At 46.8% G+C, this 12,643-nt stretch overlaps 1 protein-coding gene across 7 annotated transcripts in view; it reads left to right on the plus strand.

Annotated features, from left to right (window-relative positions):
* EPB41L1 (erythrocyte membrane protein band 4.1 like 1) overlaps positions 1-12,643 on the plus strand; it is a 151,231-nt gene extending 138,588 nt beyond the window's left edge. For all 7 annotated transcript variants that reach the window (XM_034788046.1, XM_034788049.1, XM_034788047.1 and 4 more), the window contains 6 exons: positions 656-736; positions 1,064-1,126; positions 1,774-1,869; positions 2,840-2,920; positions 6,021-6,137; positions 8,966-12,643. In XM_034788046.1, coding sequence (XP_034643937.1) covers positions 656-736; positions 1,064-1,126; positions 1,774-1,869; positions 2,840-2,920; positions 6,021-6,137; positions 8,966-8,974 — 447 coding nt within the window. In that variant the 3' untranslated portion in view covers positions 8,975-12,643. The remainder of the gene's footprint in view (positions 1-655; positions 737-1,063; positions 1,127-1,773; positions 1,870-2,839; positions 2,921-6,020; positions 6,138-8,965) is intronic.

Consider the following 12,643-nt stretch of genomic DNA (forward strand, 5'->3'; position numbering starts at 1 on the left):
TTCTGGTGATGTAGCGTCTACAGTACAATGCTACAGGCCCACCTACAGGGCCATAGCTTAGCCATGGTAGTGTAGACATACCATTAGATCAGGTGAGGTTTTTAAAATGTGCTGGTCAGTTTTGTGGGGTTTCTTTTTAATCCTTTAAAATGGTAGGCCTTCCTCAGCAGAGACCACAGATTAGACGGAGCAAAGACTGACGAGCCCTCTCCTTATCTAGAGACGTCAAATCAAGGCCCCATCCCACTCCTGGCTCTTAAAGAACTTTTCTCTCACACTTTTCTCACAGCACTTCTCTCTCACATACCGCCCCCCTCCGCACGCGTCACTTGAATACGGGATTGGTGTGCAGCATTGCTGTGCATTGCTCTCTGGCTGTTGTGCCCCTCCCACAGGAGGCTGCCTTGGTGGGAGGCAAATAACAGAGACCTGTGTTTGCATTCCTGTTCATTAAACACATCGCACCAGGCTAGTTACTGCCCATCTGCAGCTTCAAGACCTGTCTACGGCTTCCCTACCCCCAGTGCGTCACTGCTCCAGGGCACTAACGTTTTGTCAGCAAGTGCAGACAAAGCAGACCAAGCGCTTCTTTCCAGCTGGCTAACTCCCCGGCTGTATCCGCGCGGACTCACCACGTCTCCCCTTCCCTTGGCAGGTCGACAGAGGCACCACGGGCGGAAAAGAGACAACAGCCACGTCCCACATCGTCACCACAGAAAGCATATCAGTGACCTCAGTAAGCATGTGCCTCTGCGGAGCCAGGCCATCTTCTCCTGGGGTCCCCAGGTGGCGGTGTCTAATTGCGTCCAATTGCGTCCTCCCTCATTGATTGATTCCTGGGTGCTGAGTGAGAGGGAGTGGCCCTGAGCTGGGTGGGGGGCTTGGCAGGGGGCGCTGTTCCACTGGGGACAGGGACGGAAGGGCGCTCTGTCCCTGGCCATTTGAAGATGCCAGCAAACGAAGGGAGAGGCCTACAGACCTCCCGTGTTTCTGATGCTCCCCTCCCAGCTCTTTGTCCTGCTTGTGTCCATGCCAAAGCTCCAATGTAATGTTGTTCCTCCAGGATCACAGTACCAAGCCTGGGAAGGGAATGAGCCCCGCTACCGAACTTCGCTCCATATCTCCGGTGAGTTGAGAAGGTGCTTCCACTTCCCAGGTTTCTGTGCTGGACAGAGGCCCTGGGGGTGCTGCAGGGATGCTGTCTGGCTGTGAAATGCCACCCCTTGGAGCTGGCCCTTGGCTCAGGGTTTAGGCTGTCCTCAGTTGGTAGCTCACACACCTGCTGCATTATCTTTTCCTGGGCGCAGACACCCTCCTCCAGCATGGGGCCGGAGTGCACCATCTCCTTGCTGAGAGATTTCTGTGGAGCAGGAGGGGAGGACAGGCTGGCCATCCCACTTGCCTAAGGAATGCAGGGCAAGGAGGGCCTGGAATCTTCCACCTGGTGACTCTCTATTGTCCTCTGGTTGCACTCTCTCCTTGTGGAAGGACTATGAGAAGCACAAAGGCCATGGTGGTGGGTGATCCAAGCCCTAACTCCCAACCTCCACAGCACAGCACAGAGCCAACCTAGGAGCAGGCCTGGAAGACAGTGAAAGAGAGAAAAGGAATGAAGAAAGGGAGTTTGAATGATCTGTCCTGAGAACCGTGAAGTTGTAAGCTTTCTGGCATCCTCCCAAGCCCCACACTGATAGCATTAGGGGAAGTGGCATTACTAACAAGGGCTCCATTGCCCTTGGTCCTGTTGACGGATGTTCCTTGCGTGTTCTGTAGATCACCAGCAGCTCTGCTGGGAAGGAAGTTCTCACCAGCATATTTGGTGCCACTGCAGAAACCCTCTCCACCTCCACCACTACCCACGTTACCAAGGTAAGAATGACGAAGGCCCAAAGTCAGGAGTGGGATATCACCAAAACATAATACCTTGTGGGCAGGCTGTGGGTTCCTTAAGAAACAGCTTCTGTTGGGAGAGGAAGGACTTGTACACCAGATTGTAATGTACACCAATTGGAAACAGCAAACGCATCATCCCATAGTGGCCCATGACTGATGCCATTTACATAGCAACTGAACGTGCAAGAGTCCTTTACCATTTAAAGTAAATGGGGCACTTTCAGCATTGGTATAAGTGGGTTCCACTTCATTGGGGCCAGTAGCATCGGGGTGAATTTGGGCCAATGTGTTTCTGCCATTTGTGGCTGTGTCCTACATTTCAGGAAGGAAGGCAGTTCGCAGTGTGCATGTCATATATTTATACACACCAGGGACAAATCTGATCTACTAGGAAAGTGGGGGATTTTACCAGTGAGGCAGAGAGAAATGTTCTGAGTTGGGTTGGATTTCTAAATTGCTCGGCATTGCCCCAGCTCCCCCTGATTTAATTGCGAGCAGAGTTAGGTCGGTGCTGAGCACTTTTGAAAATCTCACCTACCACACCTAATGCCAAACCAATGAAGAGAGCCATTTCCAAACCCAAGAGCCCTCCAGGGAAAACCACCCACACAGGTGCCCAATACTGGGGCAAAAACACTGATCTCAGCTCTTGGGGTGACACACAGGGAACGTGGGATCTCAAATTCAGCAGCTAACGTAGGACGCAAACCATGGAAGGCTTTAAGGATCAACTTCAATGCCTTGAACTGCATCCTCAAGTGAACAGGAGGCCAGTGCAGTCTGTGGAGCACTGGCGCAATATGTTCCCTTTGGCCCTACCCACCAAGCAATCAGACTGCTCTGTTCTCCACTAGCTGAAGCTTGAGCAGCCTCCAAGGCAGCCACCTGTCTAGTGCGTGAGAATCATCCAGTCTGTGGACTCATCCTGCCCCCTTTTCCATTTCAGACTGTGAAAGGAGGGTTTGCAGAGACCAGAATAGAGAAGCGGATCATTATTACGGGAGATGAAGATGTGGATCAAGACCAGGTAGGAGGGAAACCTGTGGGAGGCCATTCAGTCCTGTTAGGGGACCTTCAATGGTGACTCTTTCCTGCACTCGTTTCCTACTCTGCTGGGAAAGCAAGTCTGTCCACAGCCCAGCTATCACTGGGAAGTGCTTGCTTCCCTGAATGGATCATTCGCACCAGGGTGTGGAGGAGCGGATCAACTGGGGTGGAGGTGATATAGGGGTACAGCAAGCTCTGCACTCACAGCAAAGCCTATTTGTGCCCTGAGCAAGTGACGTGAAAGGTGCTACCCCATTTGGGCCTACAGTCAAAACAACATGGTCGTTTGATTTGTGCTGGCCAGTAGCATCTTCCAATCTAGAGTCTCCCACCAGTGTTGCTTTAAGTAACGAGGAAACAGCACATGCTTGCTCTTCTCGGGTGTAGCTAGCTGTTTGGACAGTGAACACAGGCTGGCCGCTGGGGTGGCATAGCTGTAATTGAGATTACACTCTAACCACCAGAGGAGGGAGTGGATTGAACACATAAGCCAAGCACAATAAAAAAGAAATCCAAAACAAGGATTAAATTCAAACAAGGAACCAGACTGTGGAATCCTCGAAGTGTACGTCCACACTGCAGCCGCGGGTGCGAATGGTACGTGGCCTAGCTGTACTCTAGCTAGCTCACTGAATATAGCAGTGAGGATGTGACTGCATGGGCTTCAGTGCTGGCTGTACAAGCAAGTACGTATCCAGGGGGATCAGTTGGGCTTGTGCAGCCCAGTCTGAAGCCCGCATCTCAGTATCCTCACTGCTATGTTTACCAAGCTAGCTATAGTACAGCTAGCAGGGGTATGTCTACACAAGCTATAAAGCATACCTGCGGCTGCACTGTAGACACTCTTAGAGTCAAATAGGTTTGATTTCTTTTCTTTTCTTTTTTTTTTTTTTTTACAAGCAGAGCGTTCTTATAGCTGGAGTTGTCATTTGCGTATTGCAACACTCTCTAGAGCAAACCTGGACCTTCCATCTCCTTCTCTATGGAGTTTCGCTGTAGCCCATCACACTCCAAGTGCTTCCAGTGAATATATTCATAGTGTTGAAGCGCTCTCTCTTTGTGAATGAGTAGCAGAGGGGGACACAAGTCTCTTGGACAGAAGAGCCGGGTTCCAGGCACTGGTCCAGGACACGCTTCCTTACTTTATTTTATAATACCGTTAAGAAAATCTCAACAATACAAAGTACACAAAAAACTAAACGTAAAAACAAAGTTCTCTTAAAAGGAGCAGAATCTAAAATATTAGCTTAACACAAAGAATTGCTGAAGTTCCTCTGCTAAGAGTTCAGTGATGAAGACTCAGATGTTCTGCATCTCTAGCTGAAGAAATCTGGCAATAATATTTGCAAACTCATGGATGATAGGAGAGGTCCTGGAAGACTGGAGAATGGCTAACATAGTGCCCATGGAAAGGGAAAAGAGGAGCTGGGAAACTATAGACCAGTCAGCCTGACCTCAATACCTTGGAAGCTACTAGAGTAATGTATAAAACATTCAATTTGTGAATACGTGGAGGATGAAGTGGTGACTACTAGCAGCCGGCATGGATTTACCAAGAACAAATCATGCCAAACCAGTTTGATTGCCTTCTTTAACAGGGTAACTGGTTTGGTGGATAAGGGGAATGCGGTGGACATGATATACCTGGACTTCAGCAAGGCTTTTGACACAGTCCCACATGACATTCTGGAGAAATGCAGGCTTGGCAGAACTAACATTAAATGGATACATAATTAGTTGAACAACTGCAAGCAAAGAGTAACTATTAATGGAAACATGTCAGATTGGAGGGAAATCTCAAGTGGAGTTCCACAGGGATCTCTTCTGGATCTGGTTTGGTTTAACATCTTTATTAATGACCTGGATGTAGGAATAGAGAACATCCTGATGAAATTTGCAGATTACACAAAGCTAGAGGGGTTGTCAACACTTTAGAGGATTGAGCTAAAATTCAGAGTGATCTTGATAAATTGGAGAACTGAGCTATAGACAACAAAATGAATCCAACAAAGACAAATGTAAGGTGCTACACTTAGGGAAGAAAAACCAAATGCACAAATACAGAATGGGGGATAACTGGCTGGGCAGCAGCACTGCTGAGAAGGATCTGGGAGTTGTGGTGGATCACAACCTCAACGTGAGTCAGCAATGTGATGCTGTTGTAGGTTGTATTAACTGAGGCATAGCATGCAAGCCAGGGGAGGTGATGGTATCACTTTGCTCAGTGCTGATTAGGCCTCAGCTGGAGTAGTGTTCAGTTTTGGTCATCAATGTATAAAAAGGATGTAGAGAAACTGGGAAGGATCCAGAGGTGAGCAACAAAGATGATCAAAGGGATGGAATGCCTGCTATATGAGCAAAGGCTGAAGGAACTGGGTATGCTTAGTTTGGAAAAGAGCAGATTAAGGGGGAACATGGTATCGGTCTTCAAATACTTGAAAGGCTGCCATAAAAAAGATGGAGAAAAGTTGTTTTTTCTTACCACAGAGAGCAGGACAAGATGCAATGGGTTCAAACTACAGCGTAGTAGACTTAGATTAAATTTCAGGAAAACCTTCCTAACCGTAAGAACAGTGGGACAGTGGAACAGACTGTCTAGGGAGGTTGTGGAAACTCTTTCACTGGAGGTTTTCAAAAGGAGGCTGGAGAGCCATCTGTCTTGGATGATTTAGACACAACAAATCCTGCATCTTGGCAAAGAGTTAGACTAGATGACCCTTGGTCCCTTCTATCACTATGATTCTACAGAAAATAAGTCCAGCAAAGAATGATGAATAGGACATCCTAGGGTTTTACAAATCCTTGGTCAGCTAGTAGGCAAGTTGTGCTAGCAGGTCATTACCCACAGATTCAGCTTTGAATCTCTGTCTTTGGGTTCACAGGGATGGTTAAGCTTCTCGAGAATTCAATCCAAACCCAGTTCCTTACGTGCCCAACCTTAGCCATGAGTAGTTTCACATGCCCTGGGCCCATTTTCTGACATGCTTGTGGCTTGCTCCAGAAGTAATGCTAATCTTGGCTATTAACAAAAGATGTAACTGACATTGTGGTAAATACTCTGACATTGTTCTGGTTTACAGGCATTAGCTTTGGCAATCAAAGAGGCAAAACTACAGCACCCTGACATGCTGGTAACCAAAGCTGTGGTATATAGAGAAACAGAACCATCTCCAGAGGAAAGGGACAAGAAACCTCAGGTATGTATAGAAGTTACAAATAGAGCCTCTCTCATGGGTACAATATATATATATAGGTTACAGTGCAGGCAGGGCATCCTCCATAGGTGCAATATGCTAGAATTTATAAATGGTACAAGCAGGAAGTCCTTCACAGATGTAATTCATTGACAACAATACAGGCAGGGAACCCCTTACAGCTATGATGCGTAAGTGATGATACAGGCAGAGCCTCTCTCATATTGTAGTTACAGTAGGAAATAGTGTAGATCAGAGCCATGAACAACTTTTTAAAAGGCTGCTCCTAGAGCAGCCTCTGAGACAGGCTACGGGGACTGCTTTGCTGCTCAGTTATCCTGGCTACTTGCAAAGCAGTTCTGTGAGCAGCACCATGTGTTCAGTGTTCTTTATCTAGGGTTGTCACAATGACTGTTCCAAAGGCCTTATCTTGGGGCCCAGTGTTTATCCCATTTCTTCTTGCACAGCCCCTCCTTACTTCCAAATACCCTCAGATTTCCTTCCTAGGAACCTTCTGTCAGTTCTCTTAATCGTTTCCCCAGTGTGTGGTGTTTCACTCATCTTCTGTCTTAGACACTATGGGATAGGTTTGCAAAGGGCTTCCAAAAATGGCCATGTTTGTGACCCAGCTCATTTGCATATTCTAAGAACCCACATTTGCAACTGGAGAGGGATATCTGTGTATGCTCCAGGAGACTGGACTGTCCTATCCAGAGGCCTGGGAATGGCCCAGAGAGCTTTTACCATCTGATTGCTGTGAGAAGACCTGTGACCACATCACCAAACCCACCACTACCATTGTCCTCCTTGTTATCGGGCTCAGCATGGACTGACTGAGCGCTGTATTGCAAGTGCCCGTTCTGTGGGTAAAGTGAGGACTTTAGTCTTCAGGCTCTGCCAGCCTGCTACCACTCACCAGCACTACATTCATCAGGAATAATTGTTTTTAATTGCTTTTTTTAAAACCTGCCCAGTTCCCCAAGTTGCCTCCTTCTAAATGTCCATATGCCAGTGCTAAAGCATGTATTTTGCATGCGCAGGCCGGTGCACTCTCACAAACTCCAGGCATTTCCGGAGCCCTCTTGAAAACATGGCTCTGTTTTTTGTTTTTCTATTTCTGATTGATCTAAATAATCTTGCTTTAAATTTCAGGGCTGGAGGTTGGAATTTTGAAAAATGGATGTTCGTAGTATCCCATTTCACGTGTTAGTCATCCGTTAAACAGGCATCCTGAGCTCATAAATGAAACAGACAGACTCTATCGTGTATAGACGCAATGGGCCAAATGCAACCCTGATGTGACCCTGTCAGCTTCAGAGGACATGTATCTGAGATGACTTTGGCCAGATGTCCAGAGACATTGGCACAGATACCAGAGATAGCTGGAACCAAGAGCTGTCAAGTTTAAAATGTTTGGGTTTTGTTTGTTTTTGCACCTAAGCAGCTCGTAAGCTTTCATCACAATAGAAATAGTAAGGAAAAGGCAACAATGAGCTAATAAGGCAGCACAGGGACCTCAAACAAGGGAAAAAAAGAGCAAGGGGCTGCATCACCATTATATTGACAACAAAGCAAGGCAAAAGGGAGTCTAAAATAAAGGAAGACTGTGAAAGCTTGGTCACTGAAGTAAAATATGGGGCTAAAATCTCAGTCATGGCTAAGGCTACGAGTTTGTCATGGAGGGCATGGGAGTCGCAGTGACTTTCCATGACCTCCGTGACTTCTGCAGCAGCCGATGCGCCTGGCCTGGGGGCCACCTGAGCAGCTCAAGCAGCCCCTGGGCCAGTTGCACTGCCTGCTGCTGAGGCAGTCTCAGGCCACTGCGCCCCCCTTCCCCAGCAGCAGCAGGAGTTTGGGTGTGGGAGGGGGTTGGGGCGCGGGAGGGGGTGAAGGATCTGGGCGGCATTTACCTCGGGGGTACCCTGGAAACGGCGACATCCCTCCGCTCCTAGGTGGAAGCGTGGCATGGCTAGGGGACTCTAAGCCCTGCCTCCGCCTGCAGGCACAACCCCCACAGCTTCCATTGGCCACGGTTCCTGGCTGCGGAGCCGGCGCTTGGGGTGGAGGCAGCATGCAGAGATGTCTGGCCACACCTCTGCCCAGGAGCTGAGGGATGTTGCCACTTCCAGGGAGGCGCAGAGCCAGGTAGGGAGCCTGCTAGCCCCCCCAACCTCCCCTCCCCCAGCACCAGCGAGGGTCCCGGGCTGCACTGGCGGTGCCCCCTGGGGTGCCCTTTCCCCCTTGAGCACCTGCGGTGCCCCCCTGTCATGCTCCCCCCCCCCCCCCCCCGATTTAGTCAGGGGTATATAGTACAACTCATGGATAGGTCACGGGCCATGAATTTTTGTTTACTGCCCATGTCCTGTCCATGACTTTTACTAAAAATACCCGTGACTAAAACGTAGCCTTAGTCATGGCCCAATCCTGCAAGGTACTGTTTGCCATCAATTCCAATTACTTTCATAGATTATAAGGCTGAAAACTAGGAGACTGTGATTATTTGATCCTGCATAACAGACAATACCAGAGAATCACCTGGTAATTTGTACATCTTTTAGAAAGATATCCAGTCTTTATGTAATGACTTCAAATAATGGGGACTCTACCAATGACTTCAATGAGACCTCGCAGGATTGGACCCTTACAATAGGGCATTTAAATCAGTTGCACTGCACCAGCGTCATGAGAGTAGAATATATCCCCTTGTGTTTGCAGCTTGATTATCTGGTACCTTAATACAAGAAAAAAGCTCTTTATAAACCAATAAATAATAATAACCAAATGAGAAAGGAAATGCTCCATGATCAATCATTTCCGTCTGCCCTGTGCAGGAATCTTGACCGCCGTGTTCACAGAAGTTGGCATCTCTATTCAAACCCAACTCGGAGAACAATGAAGAAGGGGCCTTCCTGCTGGATTCCTCAATGAGACCTAGACGTCCTGGCTGCAACGTTAATGGCGAGAGACAAAATTTTTTAAAAAAGGAATAGCAAATATATAATATATATATATATATTATATATATATATACACAGGAAACAAAATGCATCCTTGCACTGCTGCTATATGCTGGAGGTGAATTGCAAACAGCAACATCAACAATAACACACAAAACCAACCGCCTACTTTAGCCTTTGCAAACAAATTGAAGAATTGACTGGATTCATCAGAAAAACAAACAAAAAATCATGATAATAACTATAATATTATTAACATACAATAAACCGCCATTTTGCATGTTACATTTAAAAGACACACAACTCATGGGTTCATTTGTTGCACACTGAATGGAAAGGAAACGTGCTTTGCAACAAAGCAGCAAACAAAAAAACTCCAACAACCCACAAGCAGATGCAAAACTATTCCCCACCTAAGGAAAGAAGAGAGAGAACCATTGAATTGTTTGATTACTTTGTAATTATTTTCTGCTTCAGGATGTGTGGTGATCATCCCTCTTCCCATTCCATGCTAGTTCTGTTTCATCATTTTTTGGTTCTGTTCTTACTCCCCACACTTGTCCTTCCTTCTCTTTCCTCTGTCCCCTTGTCCGGTCTCTTGTTCTGCTGAAGGTAATAAGAACAGATCTCATTTAAAACAAAACAAAACCTATATGTATATGGTTTCTCATTTATAAAAATGCAGTCTGTAGGGGTTTCATATGAATGTGCTTTTAAGTTATGTATATTATATATAACTGGGGGTGTGGAGTGGGGGGTGGGAAACAATATTAAAATAATTAAACAGTGCTGGTAAGTTTGCTGATGACATTTTTAAATTATAATTGTTTGGTTGACTGTGGTTGATATACTATGAGAATCTTAGCTCACACTGATATCCCACAAGAAGAGAACAGGGAACATTTCATTAGCTGCTGCTCTTTGGGGGGTGGGATGGGACGTTTGCCACTGAGTTGATGCACTGTGGCAGGAGGGGTTGGTGTAGTGACACAGTGTATGGTGTTTGTAATTGGTTGGTTGGTGATAAGGGAGTGCTCAGCAACATGGAGGGGTGGGGGATTGGGAAAGAAGGAATGGACTGCATCCATTTACCATTACCAAAATGTGCCAGTCAGAAATGTCTCCCCATGCCCCCAATCCAAAGATGTTGAGGTTGTTTGGAGATTCAAGGTTAGACTGTTTGATTCCCATGCTTCCCGCCTCTAGGAGTCTTTGACTCCTCAGGTCTGGAGCCCTAGCAGCAGTAGAGGTATCATATCATACTTGTCAGCAGGTTCTTGAAAACCAGGCACCTGGGCTGAGTTAGGGATTCATACAGTGATCCCCCCCTAACCCACTGGTCTAGACACTTGTTTCTAGCTTCATTTCTGAACCTCAGCCCCAGCTTGAGAGCAAGTACCTCTCCATAGCAAGCTGTATGTTTGCATTTTGCCAGGGTGGCTGTAGGCTGTGCGACAGCTGCCCTGGCAGGAACAGACAAATGGCAGCTCCCGCATGGTACTGTCTACCGATACTCTGGCTTAGGGTTGACTCCTGTCCATCGACAGTGGATGAGGAAGATACCATGTGACAAACGTGCAGGGAATAGCAGGTTTACAGGGCTGGATAGAATTGCCCAGTCATCCAGAACTTAGAGGGCAGATGCTGATGAGGCAGCGGGAAGGCAGAGAGGCTGCTTTCCCCACGACTGGTCAGAACTTGGCACTTAGATAAAGTTTTCCTCTGCTGCTGCCTATGGAGTGGAGATTTTGGGCCCAGTCTAGGACCTGAGGCACTGTGTGAGACAGGCAGTTAGGGCAGACTTAGAACCAAAAAAAGAAAAGGAAATGAACTGATTTCCAAATGGAATTGTCACAAGCTCCTGAAACTACAGAAGGGTCCACAAACATTGCACTATCTTTGTCTTTATTTCCCCACCCCACACTTAATGCCTGGAGAGGAAGCACATCTAGCTAGTCCCCATGATAGGATCTGGGAATCCTATTGAAAATGGACAACTTGAATATTTAGAATCAGGTGGGCATACCTCATATGATCAATTTCCTACCATAGCAGGGATTCCTGAGTCTCTGGTGGGCCTCGGTCTTTCCAGTTGGCTTCTGGGTGGGAGGGATAGCTCAGTGGTTTGAGCATTGGCCTGCTAAACCCAGGGTTGTAAGTTCAATCCTTAAGGGGGCCATTTAGGGATCTGGGGCAAAAATCTGGGGATTGATCCTGCTTTGAGCAGGGGGTTGGACTAGATGACCTCCTGAGGTCCCTTCCAACCCCGATATTCTATGAGACTGTGTCTCCACGAAGTCTGTTCTCCTTTTGGCACATGGGTTTCTCCTGTAAGCATTAAAGGGATGAGCACTGGCTCCCTGACAATAGCACTGATTCATGTGCTAGTGCCAGTGAGGGTCATTTCAGGCTTCTGATGAATCCAAATGTGTGGTGTTCTCCCTGGATTCTCCCTGAAAGTTCACAGCCACCAATAACCTGCTGCTGCTTTAGGAACAACACTCACCAAAACCCAAAAGGAGTGACAGCAATTACACAAAGACTTTTTTTTAAAAACACCCAAGTCAGCTGTAAAAAACACATGTGCTTTCAGGAAGAGAAGCCCAACTCAGAGGACCTGTTCCCAAGAGCTGTGCAAGGCATTAAGCCTGTCTGTTCTGCTATCAGAGGGGGTACATTCCCCCATGCATCACACTGGCTGTTTGACACATTTTGAATTTCAAACAAACCAAAAAAAAAAAAAAAAAAAAAGCTGGTAGAAACTTGATGCTATTGAAATTGAATTAGAGGCTACTTTGAAACTCCAGGAGCCTGATTCTGATCTCGCTCATGCTAGTGTAAAATCTGGAGTCACTCCATTAGAAACAGTGGAGTTGCACTGCTGCAAAATCGGTGGAAGTGAGATTAGAAACAGATCCTGCATGTTCAGAGCTAAAAAACAGTGGACCTATTTTTCTGGATTCCTCACAGTGAGTGACAATGGGGGGGCGGGGGGAGCATGAGTCTTTTGCTCACCTGGCAAGATGTGGGTTTTATAGATATAGAAATAGATATAATCCACGCCTTGCCAGGTGAGCAATAGACACAAGCTTTTTCTTTATATATTTTTTATATATCTATATTGTTTGTGATGGTGTTGAAGCCGTGCATCACTCTAAGGCCTTGGCTTCCTCCCACCTTCTTCGTCACTGTCGCTGACATTTCAGATTTTTCTTTTCACTATTTTTCTTTTTTCTGGGGGCCTTTCCGTTGAAGTGGGTGGGAGACACGAGTGCCTGTTTGTCCCTAAATCTGCAAGTTCATTTCAAAACTGGCCTGCAATTGCATGAGTGATAATAATAATAAACAGGATTTTTATTTGAAAAGCACCTTACCAACCAACTGCAATGCTCTGTCGTTCCTTCACTAACTCCCCTTTCCTCTTCCCCTGTTCCTCTTCTCCCCCTCGCCCCTTTCAATCATATTCTTTTTCAGTACTTGGTGGTGTATGCGTGTGTGCTCACTGTTCTTGTATTCAATAAAAGTGAAATAAATGTGTTTGATGCTCAACCA

The sequence above is a fragment of the Trachemys scripta genome, chromosome 12 (assembly GCF_013100865.1).
Source record: "Trachemys scripta elegans isolate TJP31775 chromosome 12, CAS_Tse_1.0, whole genome shotgun sequence".
NCBI classification, from domain to species: Eukaryota; Metazoa; Chordata; order Testudines; family Emydidae; genus Trachemys; species Trachemys scripta.